General features: G+C 34.9%; 1 protein-coding gene across 1 annotated transcript in view; it reads left to right on the forward strand.

Annotated features, from left to right (window-relative positions):
- The window catches only part of LOC123241583 (ABI family member 3 binding protein), a 287,167-nt gene that overhangs the window by 211,166 nt on the left and 58,055 nt on the right, over positions 1-17,946 (forward strand). Inside the window, exons 29-33 of the mRNA XM_044669199.1 lie at positions 3,642-3,716; positions 11,724-11,774; positions 12,680-12,727; positions 13,238-13,318; positions 16,700-16,777. Of these exons, the coding sequence (XP_044525134.1) occupies positions 3,642-3,716; positions 11,724-11,774; positions 12,680-12,727; positions 13,238-13,318; positions 16,700-16,777 (333 nt within the window). The remainder of the gene's footprint in view (positions 1-3,641; positions 3,717-11,723; positions 11,775-12,679; positions 12,728-13,237; positions 13,319-16,699; positions 16,778-17,946) is intronic.

Here is a 17,946-nt window from a genome sequence, read left to right on the forward strand (position 1 = left end):
TTTTTAGCTGTATATTCAGATCAAAAACTAATATTTTAGATACCACTTCTGGCTAATGATTACAAATGGATCTGTGTTACATAATTAATTTGGAAAGAATTCTATTATGCTTTTTAAACTTTGCTAGAGAAAATAATGTAACCAAGCACCAAGAGGAGAAAAAAGATAAAGGATCAGTAATATTTTGTCACTAATAGAGTATTAGGAAAAAAGATCTAAAGTTATTTGGTCAGGTAAATTGAATTTATTTTATATATATATATATATATATATATATTACAACTGAGAGAGAATTTAGGTATCACTGAGCTCAAATCCCTATTTTTATAGGTAGGGAAACTGAGATAAGAAAAAAAGAAATAAGAAATAAGGGATGCAACATTAGCATATCAAGGTAGAAATGAGATTGGCATTCAGATAGAAGGCAAAGAGTAAAATAGAAATGATCAAAATACTATAATTACCTACTAGAAAAGGAGAAGAGAAAAAGCAAAGGCTGCTGAAGAAAGGCCAGGCTCATGGGCTTCTAAGTTATATGTTTAATAAAATTAAAATAAATGAGACACACAGAAGCAGCTAAGAATGAGTTGTTTACAGTTTCTTCTTAAGCTCTACTTTCTATTTTTCTATTCTCAAAAAAATGAGACCACTAAATCAAGCTAGATTGCCATTTATTTTCCATCATTGTATTGTCTCTTAAATAACATGCTGGTTCAATTCCAGATTTACATGATCCTTCCTTAGCTGATTTCCAATAAATTATTAATCATTCAGATTTCTGAGGCAGTCTTAAGCAGCTCCACTGGACAATGAATAAGATGGGTGTTTTATTTTTTCTGAAAGGCTCTGGCTCTGACACACTACAATGACTGCCAGACTGTAATGATGGAGCTCTTCTGAGACTTTACCAATCCTGACACTACCCATACCCCTAGCATTTACTGTGGAAAATCTTTGCAACCCCAAAGCTTTCTGAGCTTGGCAGCTTCACTAAATGCCACTGAGTGATTTACAGAGACTCCTTGCTCCTGACTCACAGGGTTGCTTTCTGCAGCCTACTGTACCACTAGTGACTTTCTCCATCAGTTTATGGAAACAAAAATATAAGCATGTTACTAATTGAAAAATAATGGGTAGCATTAAAACATCTTCACTTCAACGAGGAATAGCATCATCTGATAGGAACAGACTCTCCATGTCATGCATTTTAAAAGTTTTCAATAATGCAGATATATTCAGGAAGCTGGGTACAGAGTAAGAAAGATCAGCTCACAATAACTATTTGTGAGAAGAAAATAAACCATTTTTATGCAAATTGGAAATATATCTCTGTATAAATTACATGTCAACAATTGTCTGGCACTGGAATCCTGGTACTTCCTTTTACTATTAATAATTAGACTTTGCAAATAGTTACTTGAAAATATTTTCCTTTGACAGTGCATTTTATGAGGAGGAAAATGTCATAATGAAAACTACATTCTATAATTCTGTGTTTTATATTTACAATCATATAATAAATGATCTAAATAATATTTAACAAAAATAAATGCCAATTACAATCCTTCTCTACTTTTATGAGACCTAATAATCAGAAGCTTTCATTTATATGAAGAGACATTTTAGTGTAACAAATAGAACAATAAGTTTGGAGTCAGGAAAGCTTGAGTTCAAATCCCATTTCAGATGCTTATTAGTTTTTTCTTTCTTCCTGAGCAAGACCTTTAACCTCTCTCAGGCTCATTTTCCTCATCTGTAGAATGAGGATAACAATAGCACCTAACTAGAAAAAGTAGTTTTATGGATCAAATGAGATAATTTTGTAAAGTATTTTGCAAACCTGACAGCTATATATAAATGTTAGTTACTATTATGGTAGTCTAGAACATAGGTGTTCTAAGAAATCATTACATTTAAATAAAATGGATTTGTCAACAGAATTACCCAGAGAAATTTGAAGTCAATTGTCTGCTACTCTTTCAAGAAAAAATTAGACTTAAAGACCCAATTTCAATCAAATCATATAGGTTGTTCCCAATGAATGTATGGGAGATGAAAGGAGAACATTCATTTGTCTCATGCACCAATAATTTTATTTGCCTTATGATGCAGCAGAGGGGGGGTGGAAATATGTTATCCCATTGGCATATCAAAGGGGCAAATGGGAGCAGCTAGGTGACTCAGTGAATAGAAATCCAAGCCTGGAGATGGTAGAACCTGGGTTCAAATCTGGCCTCAGATACTTCTTGGCTGTATGACCCTGGGCAAGTTACTTAACCCCCATTGCCTGGCCCTTCCTGCTCTGCTGCCTTGGGACTGATGCTTAGTATTGATTCTAAGAGAAAAGGTAAGGGTTTAAAAGAAAAGAAAGGTGAAGTAAGCCATCTGGAAATTAGATTAAATAGCCCAAATGTTCTAGTTTAGTTTTGTTTAGGTTTTGTTGTTGTTTTTTGGTCATTGGAGCATATACAACAAGAAAATTCTCCAAGTTGACTAAATATCTATTCACTTCAAAGTCCGGTGTGTTATTTGTTTTTACCTGACCAAGGATTACATGAACATAGGAAACTTTCTCTGTTTCAACACAAATCACTAAGTGATTGTCAATTTAAAGTCTTAGAAAGTTGCACAGTGTCTTGAAAGGTTAATTGAATCATCCAGGGTTATTATACAGCTAGAATATATCAAATACTGAAATTGAACCCAGCATCTCAGTTTTCCTAACCTCAAGGTTAGCTTTCTATCCACTTAACTATTCTGCCTCTCTTAAAGTATATATGTCCTCTATAGATCAAAAATTATTATTAACTTTAAAGCCTGGTAACTATCAAATTTTTATCTGTCATCATTCTGATCATTGTAATAGTGTATGATTTAACACTTCTCCAGATTGCTGAGGTACCCTGGCCAAAAGGATAGCAAGCTCGCCTTGGTCAGGAAGATCTGGGTTCAAGTAGGGACTCCAATACATACCAGAAGGGATGACCCGAGGGAAATCATTTAATATCCCAGTGCCTCCAGAGAGCTCTCCAAGAATCTCTTATCACCCTATGCCAATAACCTCTCATGTACACACCAAACAAATCCCCACAAGCTAACAGCCATAATGAAAAATGATTTTGATGTGTAGAAATGGTCTGGGGCTTCTTTTATCTTTTACTGTCCCAAGAACTGTATAATCTTATAAACTGTGAACTTTCATATTATTGGTTTTCTAAAACAACTTTCTTCTTCTGCCAAAAATGACTCAACTCCTTGGTATCCATTGTTAATGGAAATATGGGTGGATGTGAGGAGCTTAGTGTGCCTATCCAGAGAGCAAAAGACCATTCTTTCAAAAGCAATGTCTGTATACTCTGAAACAAAACCAATAGGAGATTCTTCATCCTTCTAGAATGATTAGTTCAGTTTATTAACTTCCCAGGTTTTGTTTTCCTTGGAGCATCTGGAATTACATCTAAGCTACTTCCAACATTTTTACCCACGAAGGGTTAGGTTTTTCTTTCACTGTCTAAATTCCACATCAGTGATGCTTTTTTTAAACCCATTTTAGGCTTAGGCATGACATGTTTGTGTGTTAGACATGACTATTAATTACATGCTGATGCCAAGATATTTCATGACAAAGTTCATTTTTTCAGCTCCTACAAGTTCACAACCTGTTGCTTCAAAACCGAAAATATCACCAAGCCCGTATGTGTCACCGACTCTACCTGGTAAATGCCTTATCTTGTACTTAAGTCAAATGCAGTTCATTTCACTCTTGATTGAAGCAGAATATAGGGGTTAGTGGTTGGAAAGTAAATTGCAAATATTTGTTTTTAGTACTTGTTCAGGGATCACATTGTATCCCACAATTTAGTCTGACACAGAGGTTTGATAATAAATGTATATTTACTAACATGATGCAAGTGCTAGAGTAGCCAAGTAGCACAGTAGATACAGTACCAAGACTGGAAGCCAGAGGACCTGGGTTCAAATCTGACCTCAGATACTTCTGAACATGTCATTTAACCCCAATTGTGTATCACTTGCCACTCTTCTGTCTTAGAACTGATACTAAGACAGAAGATAAGTTTTTTTTTATTGTTTTAAACCCTTAACTTCTGTGTATTGGTTCCTTGGTGGAAGAGTAGTAAGGGTGGGCAATGGGTGTCAAGTGACTTGCCCAGGGTCACACAGCTGGGAAGTGTCTGAGGCTGGATTTGAACCTAGGACCTCCCGTCTCTAGGCCTGACTCTCAATCCACTGAGCTACCCAGCTGCCCCCAGAAGATAAGTTTTAAAAAGGCATGATACATGTGCTGAAAGGATTTTAAGTTAGAACTCTTCAATTAATAGCATTTCTCTTCTCTTAAGATTTTAAAAAAAAGTAAATGTTAATCTAATTAGTATGGCAAAAGAGAGTTGTTATGCCATAATAGATGGAGCTGACTTCAGAGCTTGGAAGACCTTGGAACATGTCCTTCCTTTGACACATACTATCAGAGTGACCTTAGACAAAGTCATTTAATACTCTCAGTGCTCCCCTCAATTAAGACTTTTAGCAGAGAAAAAGCAGACCTGCACTAATTGAGAGAGCTTTTTCACAAGGGAGTGCAAGTCCAGTCCCTGCCACCTTCTAAAGTGTAAGAACCGGGGCAGCTGGGTAGCTCAGTGGATTGAGAGCCAGGCCCAGAGATGGGAGGTCCTGGATTCAAATCTGGCCTCAGATACTTCCCAGATGTATGACCCTAGGCAAGTCACTTGACCCCCATTGCCTACCCTTACCATTCTTCTGCCTTGGAGCCAATACACAATATTGACTCTAAGACAGAAGGTAAGGGTTTAAAAAAAATTTTAATTTAAATTAAAAAAAAAAAAGTAAGAACCTAGCAGTGTGAATCATGGTCACATTGTTTCATGTAGCCTCTCATTTTAACAAAATAAAAGATTGGAATCCAAAATTTGGGTCTTTCCACAAGGGACCGACTGTTTTTACAAATAAAGAAGAAAATGATACCTAATCCCTCACTTGAGTTATGAAATTATATTACAGAATTCAGGTTTTCCAGTGTGGCCCCATTTCCTAAGATTAAGAGAAGAAAAGAATTTTTAAGTACAATAAGTCCTTGACTTATTTATGAGTGAAAGGAACCTCCTATAAGCCTACCAAGGAAAGCCTTCTTCAAGTTTATACAGGAAGGGTGCATATGTGTGAAGCTGGGAGGGATTGAGACCCATAGAACCCAGGTCTGCATCTTTTCTGGTTGCACTCTTCTGCACAGTAACTGGTTTGTAAACTAGACAAAAGTAGAAAATTGGGAGGGCAAAGTAAGGTTGCAATTTTTTCCCCTCTCTGGATGCATTGAACATTTTTGGCATCCCAGAACTTAATTGAATTGATAAGAAGGAAGGGAGGAAACTAATGGAACTCATACAATGTCAATACTTATCTTTTGCATTTAAAAATTTTTTTGATATATAGTCCACCGAAATCAAATTGTTTATGTGTGACAGTAGATAATAATGCTAACTTAAATCAATTCTTTCCCCTGCTTATTGGAAAAATGACTCCCAATCTCCAATAGTATCCTATTCTCCTACCATCTCACCACACTACTGAAATTATTTTTTCTTGAAACTGATTATTTACACTAAAACTCACCCCATTTTTTCTGTGAAGACTGAATTCATCCATATATATAGTTACTATGTTATATATAATTAACCAGAAAATCAACATAGTAAAGTTACTCTAGACTGGGGATTCTTAATCTGGGGTCTATGACTTGCTTTGTAATATTTTAAAAAGTATATACTTGAACATAATTGGTTTTCTTTGCAATGCTTTGTATTTCATTATATTCACTTAAAAACATTATTCTGAGGAGGGGTCCATAGGCTTCACCAGATTGCCAAAGAACTCCATGACACAAACAAGGTTGAGAATCTCTGCTTTTAAGTTTTTCCTGTAAAATTTCTCTATTGGTTTTTTTTTCCTTCCTATTTGGGTAAGAGTGCAGCTGAAGCTGACATTATTTCATTCTCTATTTCCATTGCCTTGGAAGTGCTGGCATCATAGTGTTCTGGAGAGTTACCCATACTTGTTATCCTAAAGGGACAGTATGGATATGAGTAATAACGGCAAAATGGCTTAATTTTTTTTTGCAGACTTGAGTTCTACCCTATGGATATATCTTGGCATAATGATAAAAAAAATACTGAGTCAAAAGCATCAGTTTTTAGTCCTGCCTCTGAAACCTACTAGCTTTGTGACAAGAGGCATTCACTAAAACTCTCTGAACTTCAGGTGTCTCATCTGTAAAATAACACCTCTAAGACTCTATGTATCAAATTTAACTCATTTGCAATCTAAAAAACAGAACCTTCAATCTTGTTTTTCAGCTCCAGCAGAAAGACATGCCTCTTCCTCACCTAAACCATCCCCAAGTCCTGTTATATCTCAGACCACAGATGGTAAAAAATTTGTTCACTATTAAGTTACCAGAAAAATCTGTTATCTAACAAACTCTAAACTCAAGAAAAATAATCTTTTCTTTAGTTGTTAACTATCCTCCATTTTCAGAGGGCCAATGATGTCACAGGATTGTATCTTGATTTGTATGTGTACTGAATTTAAGTGGAAGTTAGTCTTCATTACTAGAAAGTATAAAATCTACTCAAAAGCCACATTTGACATGAATATAATCCCCCTCTTCAGGGAACTGATCTCAAAAAGAAACGTTATCTCAAAAAATTTTTTTTCTCTAGAAAATAAAAAAATAATCTTAAATTCCACTAAAATAATCTCAGGAGAATTTATTCTAGGATCCAGTTCATGTTTTTTTGAGGTGGATCACATGCTTCATGTTTTTACTTTTCTAAAGAAATTCTGATTTCTGAATGTCTAGCCAACAAGTTAACCAACCTGGTAGGTCTGATGCAAAGTCTTAACAAACTCTGCCTTCACAGCAAGACAAATTGTACAGTGTGGTAGGCAAGACGAATATATCTGTAGTGGGCAAGATATGAATTTGTATCCTGCCATAAACATTACTAGCTGGGCAAATTTTTTAATCTCTCTCAGACTTAATTTCCTCATCTGTAAAATAGTCTTACTAACATTGCTTAGCTCACAAGATTTCATCCTCAGCCCCAGATCTCCTTTAGAAGAATGTTCCATAGCAAAAAGCCCTCATAAAAAAAACAAAAAACAACAATAATAACAGACTACTTGAAGTTCAAACTCTAGGGAGCATTTTGCCAACACAGAAATATCTTTTCCCCTTGTATTCAATGACCTAGAGTTTGTCTAAAACTCATAGTTCTTTTGATCATATGAAATCTGAATCAGGGAAAGACAGAATTAGCTCTCTCTTGCTTTGGACTAGTGAGTGGTCTTGGCACAGATGTAGGAATCTACACATCTGTTCAATCTGCCCAATCATTTAATTCAATAATTATTATCCTCTTATTTTTCATAGTATATTTTGGTGATTCTGTAGCTTAATTTCTGTTTTCAAGTTCACATAGCAAACATTACTTGTGTATTGTGTAAGCACAGTTTAAAAATTAGGATATTTTATCCCAAACACTTTCTAATGTATGGACATCCGTGATTTAAACTTATATGATCTTATAATTTCAATTTAATAATTTGCTAATTTTAATTTAATTATAAACATGCATAATATAAAAGTATGATTTTAGTCATATTTTCTGTCAAATTTTGTTAAATTAAATGTCAAATTAATAATTCCATACTTATAAGTCAGAGAGAAATCTGAATTTGGGTTTCTATGTAATTAATGTGTTTGTTTGTAATGCAGACCTGGAAGAAAGTACAGTTAGGATCAAGCAACCAAAGACAACTCTAGGTAATGATATCTCCTCACTTGTCCATTTTGCTCATACCAATACTGTGGTAGAGGCCAAGCAATATCCAGTTTTAAGAACCTACAATAATAGTAACATTTCTCCTCATAATTTTCACCATTATTATTGTCTTCGAGGCATCATGTCATTTGTTCCTGAGTCAGCCACTTTTGCCTTTTTTTCCTAAAATCCTATGATGTCGTTTTATTGGTTGTGAATATAAATCTCTTTCATTGATATCCCTGGAGTCAAAATGCCCTCACACACATCAGAATACAAAACGAACACGCTTAAGGGAACATTTGGATCAAAACTCTCATTGTACTCCTGTGTTATTTCCACTTTAATTTTCTGCTTTATTCCTGGAGGGGAAGAAAATTAAATAGCTGATAGCATGTTTTTATTAAATGAATCAAATTAAATTGATTTGATTTTCTGTCACAACTGCTTTCTATTAAGACTCTAGTTTGCTTTCGATGAGTATGCATATTTGAACACATCTGCCATATTAATGCTTCTAAGTAAGGGCTTTCTTTTCTTTTCCATGTCCATTTCATTTCTAAATTAAAATCTATTTGGAGTATTCCTTTTGGAAACTTTAATATCAAAGATCTTTGTTTCATCTCTTTTAACCAAAAGAACTAATGATTTAGTATCTTCCCTTCCTCAACAACAGCAACAACAAATCAAAAAACTCAGATAAATTGATTGTGAATTTGTAAACTGATTCTTTAGTTCTTCTATATCAAAAACACTCTTAATTGTGCTTAATATGATAGGTTTTGCCAGTGTTAGTTGTTACCTAAGATTAAATTATACACTTTAGAAAGCCGCTTATTCAAAACCCTAGGCAGAGTCACTTGACCCCCATTGCCTAGTCCTTACCACTCTTCTGCCTTGGAACCAATACACAGTACTGATTCCAAAAGACGGAAGGTAAGGGTCTTGAGAGAGAGAGAGAGAGAGAGAGAGAGAGAGAGAGAGAAAGAGAGAGAGAGAGAGAGAGAGAGACAGAGACAGAGACAGAGACAGAGACAGAGACAGAGAGAGAGTGTGTCATTTGTAGCAACAGAAAGTCAAACTCTTACAGAGAACTAAATACCATTTTAAGAAAAGAGTAAGCAAAGAGTAACTATTTACAATATGGAGGATTTATTAGCAACAGATCTCTTTTCAGATTCTACTTTCCTTAATCCTAGCTTTTCTTTGTATAGTCTATTACTGTAACTAATCAGAATAGTTATAAACTTTGTTGTTTAATCATACTCATCACATTTGCAGAGGTAAATCAAAATGCCTTCTTCAAGTTCCAGATAAACAATAAATCTAATTTACAACTAGAAAGTCCTCAGTTTTGCCATTAAAATTCCCCATAAACTTCAGGATATAAAAGTAAAATTTTTTTTCCTAATTGCTATTGGATTTTCCAAACTACTAATCTTCTTCCTCACAGTGATCTCCAGTATCTATCCCTCCATGCTTTCCCAGGGCAACATCCTTGCTCTGGTTTCACTATCCTCCCTTCCTAATCTTGACCCTATAATTATCCATCACTGTAATTCTGTCTTCTACTCAAATCCCTGACCCCCTTGTCTGATCACCACTAATGCATTATCAAACTTCAAACATACACCATCTCTGCTCTTACTTGAGATGCTAAATAGTACTGAAGGAAATATTGAACTACTGTGCTGAGAGGATGAACTATAAATTTGTGTTATCTAATCACAAAGGGACTCTCATTGCAGTAAGGTAATCCTCTTATCCTTTCTTCATATTGTATTCCCAACAGGCAATGTTTCAAACCTTTTCTTTTCTCCTTAAGCCTTCCAAGTTGTCCTTTTCCTACTCAGCACAAAGCTTCATTTAATACTTTACTGAAAAAAGTAGAAATTATTCTTCATAAATTCTCATTTTTTATTGATATAAAAATTTTAAATCCTTGATTTAAGTATCATTCTCCATCTTCTCTACCTTTGCTCAAGCCTCTGATAAAGCATGCCATTGGCTCCATGTTCAACCACCTCTTATGGTAGCTTGCTCCCACAGTTATTCCTTCTTGCTCTCTAATTTTCAAACTCTCCCTTTTTCCTAGCTCCTATTCTGCTTCCTATAAATGGGTTTGAGTCACCTTTGTACTTAAAAAAAAAAACAACAAACACCTTTCTTTGACCCTACCACCCTGTCAAGCTATCCCATTATATTTCTTCATTCTTTCAAATTCTAAGAACCCTTAGTCAAATGCTTATAAGAAAGAAAGAAAAAAAAAAGCAATGTACATTCAGTGTATCTGCTTACCCTCTCTCACTCACTTCTCATTACTTTTTTATTGGCTTCTGTCTTCATCACTCAGCTGAGACTTCTTCCTCCAAAGTTACCAACAATCTCTTCAATGGCAAATCTAATGACCTTTTCTTCATCCTCATAATTCTTGACCTCTCTGTAAGCATTTAACACTGATGACTATCTCATCCTCCTGAATGTCTTTTCTTTCTTGGGTTTCCAGGACATTATTTTCCTCTAATTCCCCTCTGAATTCAATTCCTCCTTCTATAGCAATAAAAATTTCATATATCCCTTTTCTACATTCAGAGGAGGAACTAGTGATGGACAAAACACTGATTAAAAACAACAACAACAAACAACCTCTCAAAGAGAGCTTTTTTTGCCTCTTCAAGCAAACCTAAACTTAACTCTACTCCAGAAATAGTGTAGTCTCCACTCGGCTAACATATAGCTTATAGAATTCAAGGAATTTTTTCAGTTCAGTAGGAATTCTGAAATTCTAGAAAAGGGAGGGGACAAGAGAGAAGAAAGGATTGAGCAAAGATGAGGAAACTGTCCTTTGATAATGTTGGCAAAATTGAATGGCAATTGTCAAACAAGAAATCTGCACCTTTACATTGTTTTCCTTCCCAGAACATCTTTTATTTTGCCTTACTATCTTGTAGCAGAGACACCCCCTAATCCTAGAAGGTCTCAAAGAAAGATATTCAGATTTTGCCTTGTGAGAAACTTTCAATGATAATAGAATCCCAGCTTTGGCATTTCTCCAATGGAAAAATTATATAATGACATCTCTGTCTATTTGTTTAAGGAAAGAAACATAGTATTTTTCTATTTTTTTTATCTTCAATGCCTAGCACAGTGTCTTGCATGTGGTAAGCATTTAATGTTTGTTATTGATTTTTCATTTTTTTCACTATGAAGGTTGTTCTATATGTGAAGTGCACAATAAAAATTAGGGATCATGATATTAAAATGGGATGCAAACTGACCTTTCTTATCTTTGTTTTATTATCTGAAACAGTCCCAACAACCATCATTCTGAGAACAGCAACGCCAACCACTTTAGGTACCGATTTACCAAGATGGTGACATATTGCTTTTGCATCTCATTTTTGTACACAAGTGCTTGTCTTCTGTCATTGCCTTTTATTATTCAGCTTAACTCTACATGCCTTCTTCTCCTAGGCACCAAACAAATCAGAACATCTTTCATTTTACTTTACTGGCTTGTAGCACAGAAATTTTCCATTAATATCCTTAGAAGATAGGCATACATATATTAAGAATGCACTACACTTAAGGCAAAAGACTGTCTGGCATGAAATAAAACTCAAAGCAAATCCATCTTCTTATAATTGTGCTTCCATATTTTTGTTGGTCTATCTCAAAGTTCTTTCCAAGGCAATGCCATTTTTTTCATTTAAAAAAATTCCTTCATGGTCTTCATTTTTCCCCATTACTAACAAGATTATTTATCCCATCACTCATTCTTGAGGGATTTCATGTCCTTGTTTTGTTAGATACCAGGTGTGATGCCTAAAGAACACAATGTCTTATAACCTGGGATTTTTCTTTCAGCTCCTAGGGATGTACATAAACCAGGCCCAGATGTCTCTCAGACCAAACCTGGTAAATGCATTATTTTGTTTTTCAAGATAGTAAGATGGCTCTTTAAAAACTTATTCTTAGATGAATACAGATGTTTTTGTTATCAATGAAAATAATGTTAGGAGAAGCTTGTATAAACTATAAATATGTGTGTATTTTAAGATTAAAACACATGGCTTTCTTGCTGCAAGATTTTCCCTATTATACATAGTGTGGATGAAAGCAAGAAAGCAAGCCAAAAATCCACTGCTTTTCGCTATTTTCTTTATACCCAAATTGCTTTTTTATTAGAAAATTTTCAACTAACAAGCCCTTATTTTTTCCCTATTCCTTCCCCTCCCTGAAAGAAAAAGATAGAGAAAGAAATCTAAACTTTTATAATAAATATTAATAGTTAAGCCAGATGAATTCCTGTATTGGCCAACTCCAAAACCCTGTCTCTCATTTTGTGATCTTGAGCTCATTGTTCTCTGTCAGGAGGTGGGTTAAAGGCTTCTCCATCATTTGTGGCTGATTCTTGTCTTGATCAAAATACTGAACCTCTTTTCAACAGAGGGCATGTGCCAAAATTTCAGAAATCATTACAGGTTGAGCACTCAGATACCGTCAAAATGACACTATTGATCAGATGGAGTTACAGTTGTAAGTCTATTCTTAAGGTAGAATTCTGTGCATTCAAGAACCTTTCCCAGCATGACAGAGGAGAGGATGAGATCTTGGGATTCCATGCTAAATTAAGCTACTTGACCAATGCACTGTAAGAGAGAGCCATCAAGTGACCTATTATAAAGACTTCTCAAAATAAAGAAACTATAAATGTTATGTATTATTTAGTATATCTAGAAATGAAGAAATTTGTGTTGACCTGGAAGCAATTCTCACAAATGTTTATGTGTTTCTGTGTGTTTGTTTTGCTTTTAACATAGTCCTGGAACCTGTTACATTTAGAATTGAACCACCAAAGCCAACAAAGGGTAATGTGTATCATCCGTCATTGAGAAATTCTTATTTTTTCTCTCTCATTGTTGTAAATCTGCCTTAGAATGAACATGTTGTATATCACCATTTCTTTTTATCCTATTCCATCTCATTCTCTTTTAATTTTGTTTTTTACTAGTTTTCTTTATTCTTTGGCATGGAAGACTTTGAGCACTGTATTTTTGTTTCAAAATAGAAAAAAATGTTTTTACTGCAATGTAGACAATATCTTGCTCTGAACTATAACTAGGAAAGATCCATCACTGGGTCCATTAGCATTCTCATTTCTTGCCAAATTATAAGTTGCATGTTCCAAAGTATGTTCATTTTCATGTTCAGAAATCATTTTCCTGAAAATCCATTTCATTATTCTTTTTTCTCCACATTTCATCTAAAGGCCATCATTTTCTTTCAGTCCATGATATGCTGTGTGTACTTTGCATTTGAGCTGGTGGAATGGATACTGGATTTCACTAGTTTACAACTTTGGACTTCTTTTTTCCCAGCTTCCACAGGGACAAAGGACATTCCTTTTAAGCCTAAGATCTCACCAAGTCCAAGTCAAACCGTACTACAAACCACTAAGGGTAAATTCTTGCTTTGATATTTCTGTTGAATTACAGGTCTCTTAGCAACTGCATTATAGTAGCCATATGAGCTTATTTCAAAAGTTCTCAAATACTTTTGTTTCAAATAATGGAAAATTGCTTTTACCCATTCTGAAAGGAAGATGTGATTTTGCTTTTATTAGATAGGAATATGTTCTTGCTTCTCTCATTCTCAGGTGGTTTGTGAAGACTTGGGAATAGACAAATCAACATATTAAAAAAAGAAATTACAAAAAATCCGGCAACTTAGCTTTTAAAAATAGTATCATTCAAGTAGACTAAAAAGAAAACCAAGCATCGATAAGTAGTAATATTCATTGTCTGCCCATTTGTGCTTATTTTAGTAGGATGACTACATCAGAATTTATCAAAGTGTATGACTGTATTGCATAGTGGATAGCAGGCCAGCCTTGAAGTCAGGGAGACCTTGGTTCAAGTCCTGCCTCACACACATGTACATACATATATTTATGCATATATATGTACATATATATACACACACAAACATGTGTGTAGGTTACCATGGTCAAATCCTTTGACAAATCAATGATCCCATAAATTTCTTAAAACTATAAATTACATATGAGTTGTCATTCTACACTGAGGAATTTCTACACTGAGATTTTCCTGCATCAACAAAATCATTATTCCAGAGCCTCCCCATCCCAAGACATCCAAGATGCCCAAAATAAAGGAAATTGCATTTATTATAATTACATAGCAAAAAATATGATTATTTGAGGAGATGAAAACTATTTTCTGATTTTCTTATTACTAAAGTAACTAGTTTTTAATAACAAAACAAAATTCCAATTACCACCATATGTATCATGGTCAAATTTTGTTTTGTTTTTTAATTCAGGACACCTTCTAATAGGTGCGAAACCCTCCAGACTCCAGATCCATATATGCAGGTCATCTCTGTAAACTTTAGCTGATTGCATTATAATCCATTCATTATGGAAAGATTTTTTAACAGAATTTAAATATTTCCCTTGTATCACTTGACAAAGGACACTAAGGTTAAGAGTGGCTGTAATTTTCTTTCGTTTTGTAGATTTCAGTTGCCATTACCTCACTGGAGTATTTCCCAATATTGAATTTCCCCAGTGTTTAAGCCACCATCTTTAATGAGATCCCACTCCATGAAACATGGTTACTTTTAGGCTAGACTTTTCTCTGGTTACCTGGATCTATTAGATTTTCCAAAATAGTAAATTATTTTACTGCAAGGAAGTTAATAAGTATTTGTTAAGCACCTACTTTGGACCATGCGTGAGGAGAAGAAAGACAAAATGGAATGAAACTGACTTATTTTCCTGGCAAAGGTCTTACTGGAGAATTCCCGAGTGATTTTCAATGGAAAGACTTGGAATGCTGAGTAGGATCAAATAAGAAGGAAGAATAAGTTTCTCTAGGAAGTAAAATGTTTGACAAAATATGGCATCTAAGTGAACAAAATCAGTGGAAACCACAATTTGTTTGGCATGACCTAAAATTAGCATGAAAACCAGGCATTTAAACTAATAATTTTTGTTATGATTATCTAACCACAGCATATACCAAACACACACACACACACACACACACACATGCACGCACGCACGCACGCACGCATGCACGCACAAGCTACTTTACTTTCTCCCTTCTATTTTCTTTAAATAAAACCATTGGTTTTAGGAAGTTTGCGTCCATCCTGGATCTCTGCTGAAATTAAATAACCAGGAATATTTCTTTAAAAAAAAAACAACAACCTTACTTTTTTTTTTTAAACCCTTGTACTTCGGTGTATTGTCTCATAGGTGGAAGATTGGTAAGGGAACAACCTTACTTTTAATCTTAGAAGCAATACTGTATATTGGTTCCAAGGCAGATGAGCAGTAAGAGCCAGGTAATTGGGGGTTAAGTGACTTGACCATGGTTACAGAGCTAGGAAATATTTTAAGTCTGATTTGAACCCTGAATCTCCTGCCTCTGGGCCTGGTTCTCAATCCACTGAGCCACCTAGCTACACCTGCAATATTTCAAAATAAAGTTCTTCCCTTAGGAAAAGATAAATTTTCAGTGAGGAAAAAGAAAATTAAAGATCACAATGATGACTTATTTTAGTAAAAGGCATTTGGTTAAATTAGGTTATTTTCACATGGCCACTCTATTTTTAACATTTCTTTGTCAAAGATCTTAGATCCTAGCTAGTAAGAATAGTTACTTAAATAAATAAATGCCTGAGCAATTTTAATAAATAAACCAGGACTTCGTACTCATGAATCAGTGTGAGTCCTCTTCTCTGACCTTTAATGCAGGGCATGTTCCCCAGAAAGAGCCTTATTCCAATTTTCCAATGCCTGTTTCCCCTAATCTTAAATGAAGGAATGTTCCATGTGATTTCGTGTAAGCATAGTTTGTGGTACTAGTGCTGGGCACAAAAATTTGTAGCAATGGCTCTGAGTGACTATAAAAGGCAATAGGTACGTGAGATATAAAAACAAAAACCAAAATCCAGTCATTGGACAATGAACAAATATTCATTTATAGACTCACCCAGAAAATGAAAGGGTTAACCTAGCTGGCTGGTGAGATTCCTTCTGTCTATAACCCTAAGGTCTTATATCATTACTACACATATTTCATTAATGCCCCTAGGAAACAAAATGAATAATTTGCTATATCCACATAATGTAATAGAGAGCTGCATAACCAAACAGGAAAATGTGACAATGGAGAAAAAAAGCATTATTTTTATATTTATATATCTCTATTGCAATTATTATATATTAATATGTGTTATAGTAATTATATATATATGTATATATATATGTGTGTGTGTGTGTGTGATGTGTGTGTGTGTGTGTGTGTGTTTTATCCATAGGCAGCTGGTGGCAGAGTGTAGAAAGCATTGAGCCTGGAGTCAAGAGACTCAAATTCAAATCAAACTTAGACACTAGCTGGGTGATCTTGGGCAAGCCTCTTAACCACTGTTTGCCTCAGTTGCCTCATCCATAAAATGGAGAAAATAATAATGCTTGGCACATCATGGGTGCTTAATAAATGTTTGTCGATTGGTTGATTAACAGCATCTAACTCACAGGGTTGTTGTGAGGATCAAATGAAATCATATTTGTAAAGCACTTGGAACAATGCCTGGTACTTAGGAGACATTCTATAAATGTTCTTTCTCTTCCTTCTATGTTCTTCTACTATGTGCAATTTATTATCTACCAATCTTGAAAGCTAAAAATTCCTATTTTATGCATCTCTTTTATACAACCTACTTTGCTCACTAACTACAAGAAATTGGGGCAATTCTCTTAATTTTTTTCTAGACTACTCAAAATGTGTGCCTTTTTTTCTCCCCCTCAGCAGAAACAAGCCAATCCACACAGCAGCCAGCTACCACAAAAGCTCCTCGAACACCTAAGCGAATAAAGACAACTCAGGGTAATACAATTTTTTCTCATCACTGAATTCTTACTTTTCCATTTTATATCAAGGGAGAACCTCCCTCTCAAAAATAAAATTTCTATTATCACAAATAATGTTACCTTTCCCCCGCCTCTTCTCAGGTACAGGTCTATAACCAAATCTAAGTGTTTACTTCAAATTTAACATGTTGTATAGTTAATAAGTTTTTTTTTATTATTTTAGTTCTGTTTCAGGGTTGACTGCTTCTTAAAGCAAGGAATTGAAATTGAAGGTTCTCTTCATTTTTTCTTTCAGATGCTTGACTTCTGTCACATTTTTTCCAGATCTTTTCAACAGAAAGAATCTTTGCTTTTGTCTGTTGGTCTATTTGTCTCTCTGTCTCCTTTTCTCTCTTTCTCACCCCCTCCTTCATTTCTCTGTCTGAATTGGAATGGACCTACAGATTGCCTAGTCCAACCTAGCTATTTGATAAAAGAGAAAACTGTTTCAAAGAGCTAAAGTGATTCACCTAAGGTTACATGGTTAAAGAAAAAGTTGAAACAAAACACAGGTTCCCTTAATCTCAGTTCAGTTCTATTCTCTGACTTGTTCTCCTATAATCCACTATGCCTGATAACATTTTTTTACATGATTTTAAATCTGCAATTAAAAGTCATTTGGTCTAGCCACTTCTAGAAGCAATGTGGTATAGTAGAAAGAGATCTGGTCTCAAAGTCAGGAAAGCCTGGGTTCAAATTCTGTCTCTGACACATAGGCAAACTCTATGACATTACGACTGGACAAATCACCTAATTTCCCAGTGCTCTAGGCCATTGGTGTCAAATTCAAAGAGAAATGGAGGTAGCTAATTTATATATGAGGATCCCTTGTTGTTATTCAGTCATATCTGACTCTTCATGACTCCATTTGGGTTTTTTTTTGGAAAAGATACTGGAGAATCTTGCCATTTCCTTCTCCAGCTCATTTTACTCATGAGCAAACTGAGACAAATGGAATTAAAGTGATTTGCTCAGGGTCACAAAGCTAGTAAGTTTCTGTAGCTGGATTGGAACTCAGATCTTTCTGACTCCAGGCCCAACACTCTCTCTTTCTCCTTTCTCTCTCTCTCTCTCTCTCTCTCTCTCTCTCTCTCTCTCTCTCTCTCTCTCTCTCAGTCCCTCCCTCCCCCACTGCCTTCTTCTCTT

The sequence above is a fragment of the Gracilinanus agilis genome, chromosome 3 (assembly GCF_016433145.1).
Source record: "Gracilinanus agilis isolate LMUSP501 chromosome 3, AgileGrace, whole genome shotgun sequence".
Lineage (NCBI taxonomy): Eukaryota > Metazoa > Chordata > Mammalia > Didelphimorphia > Didelphidae > Gracilinanus > Gracilinanus agilis.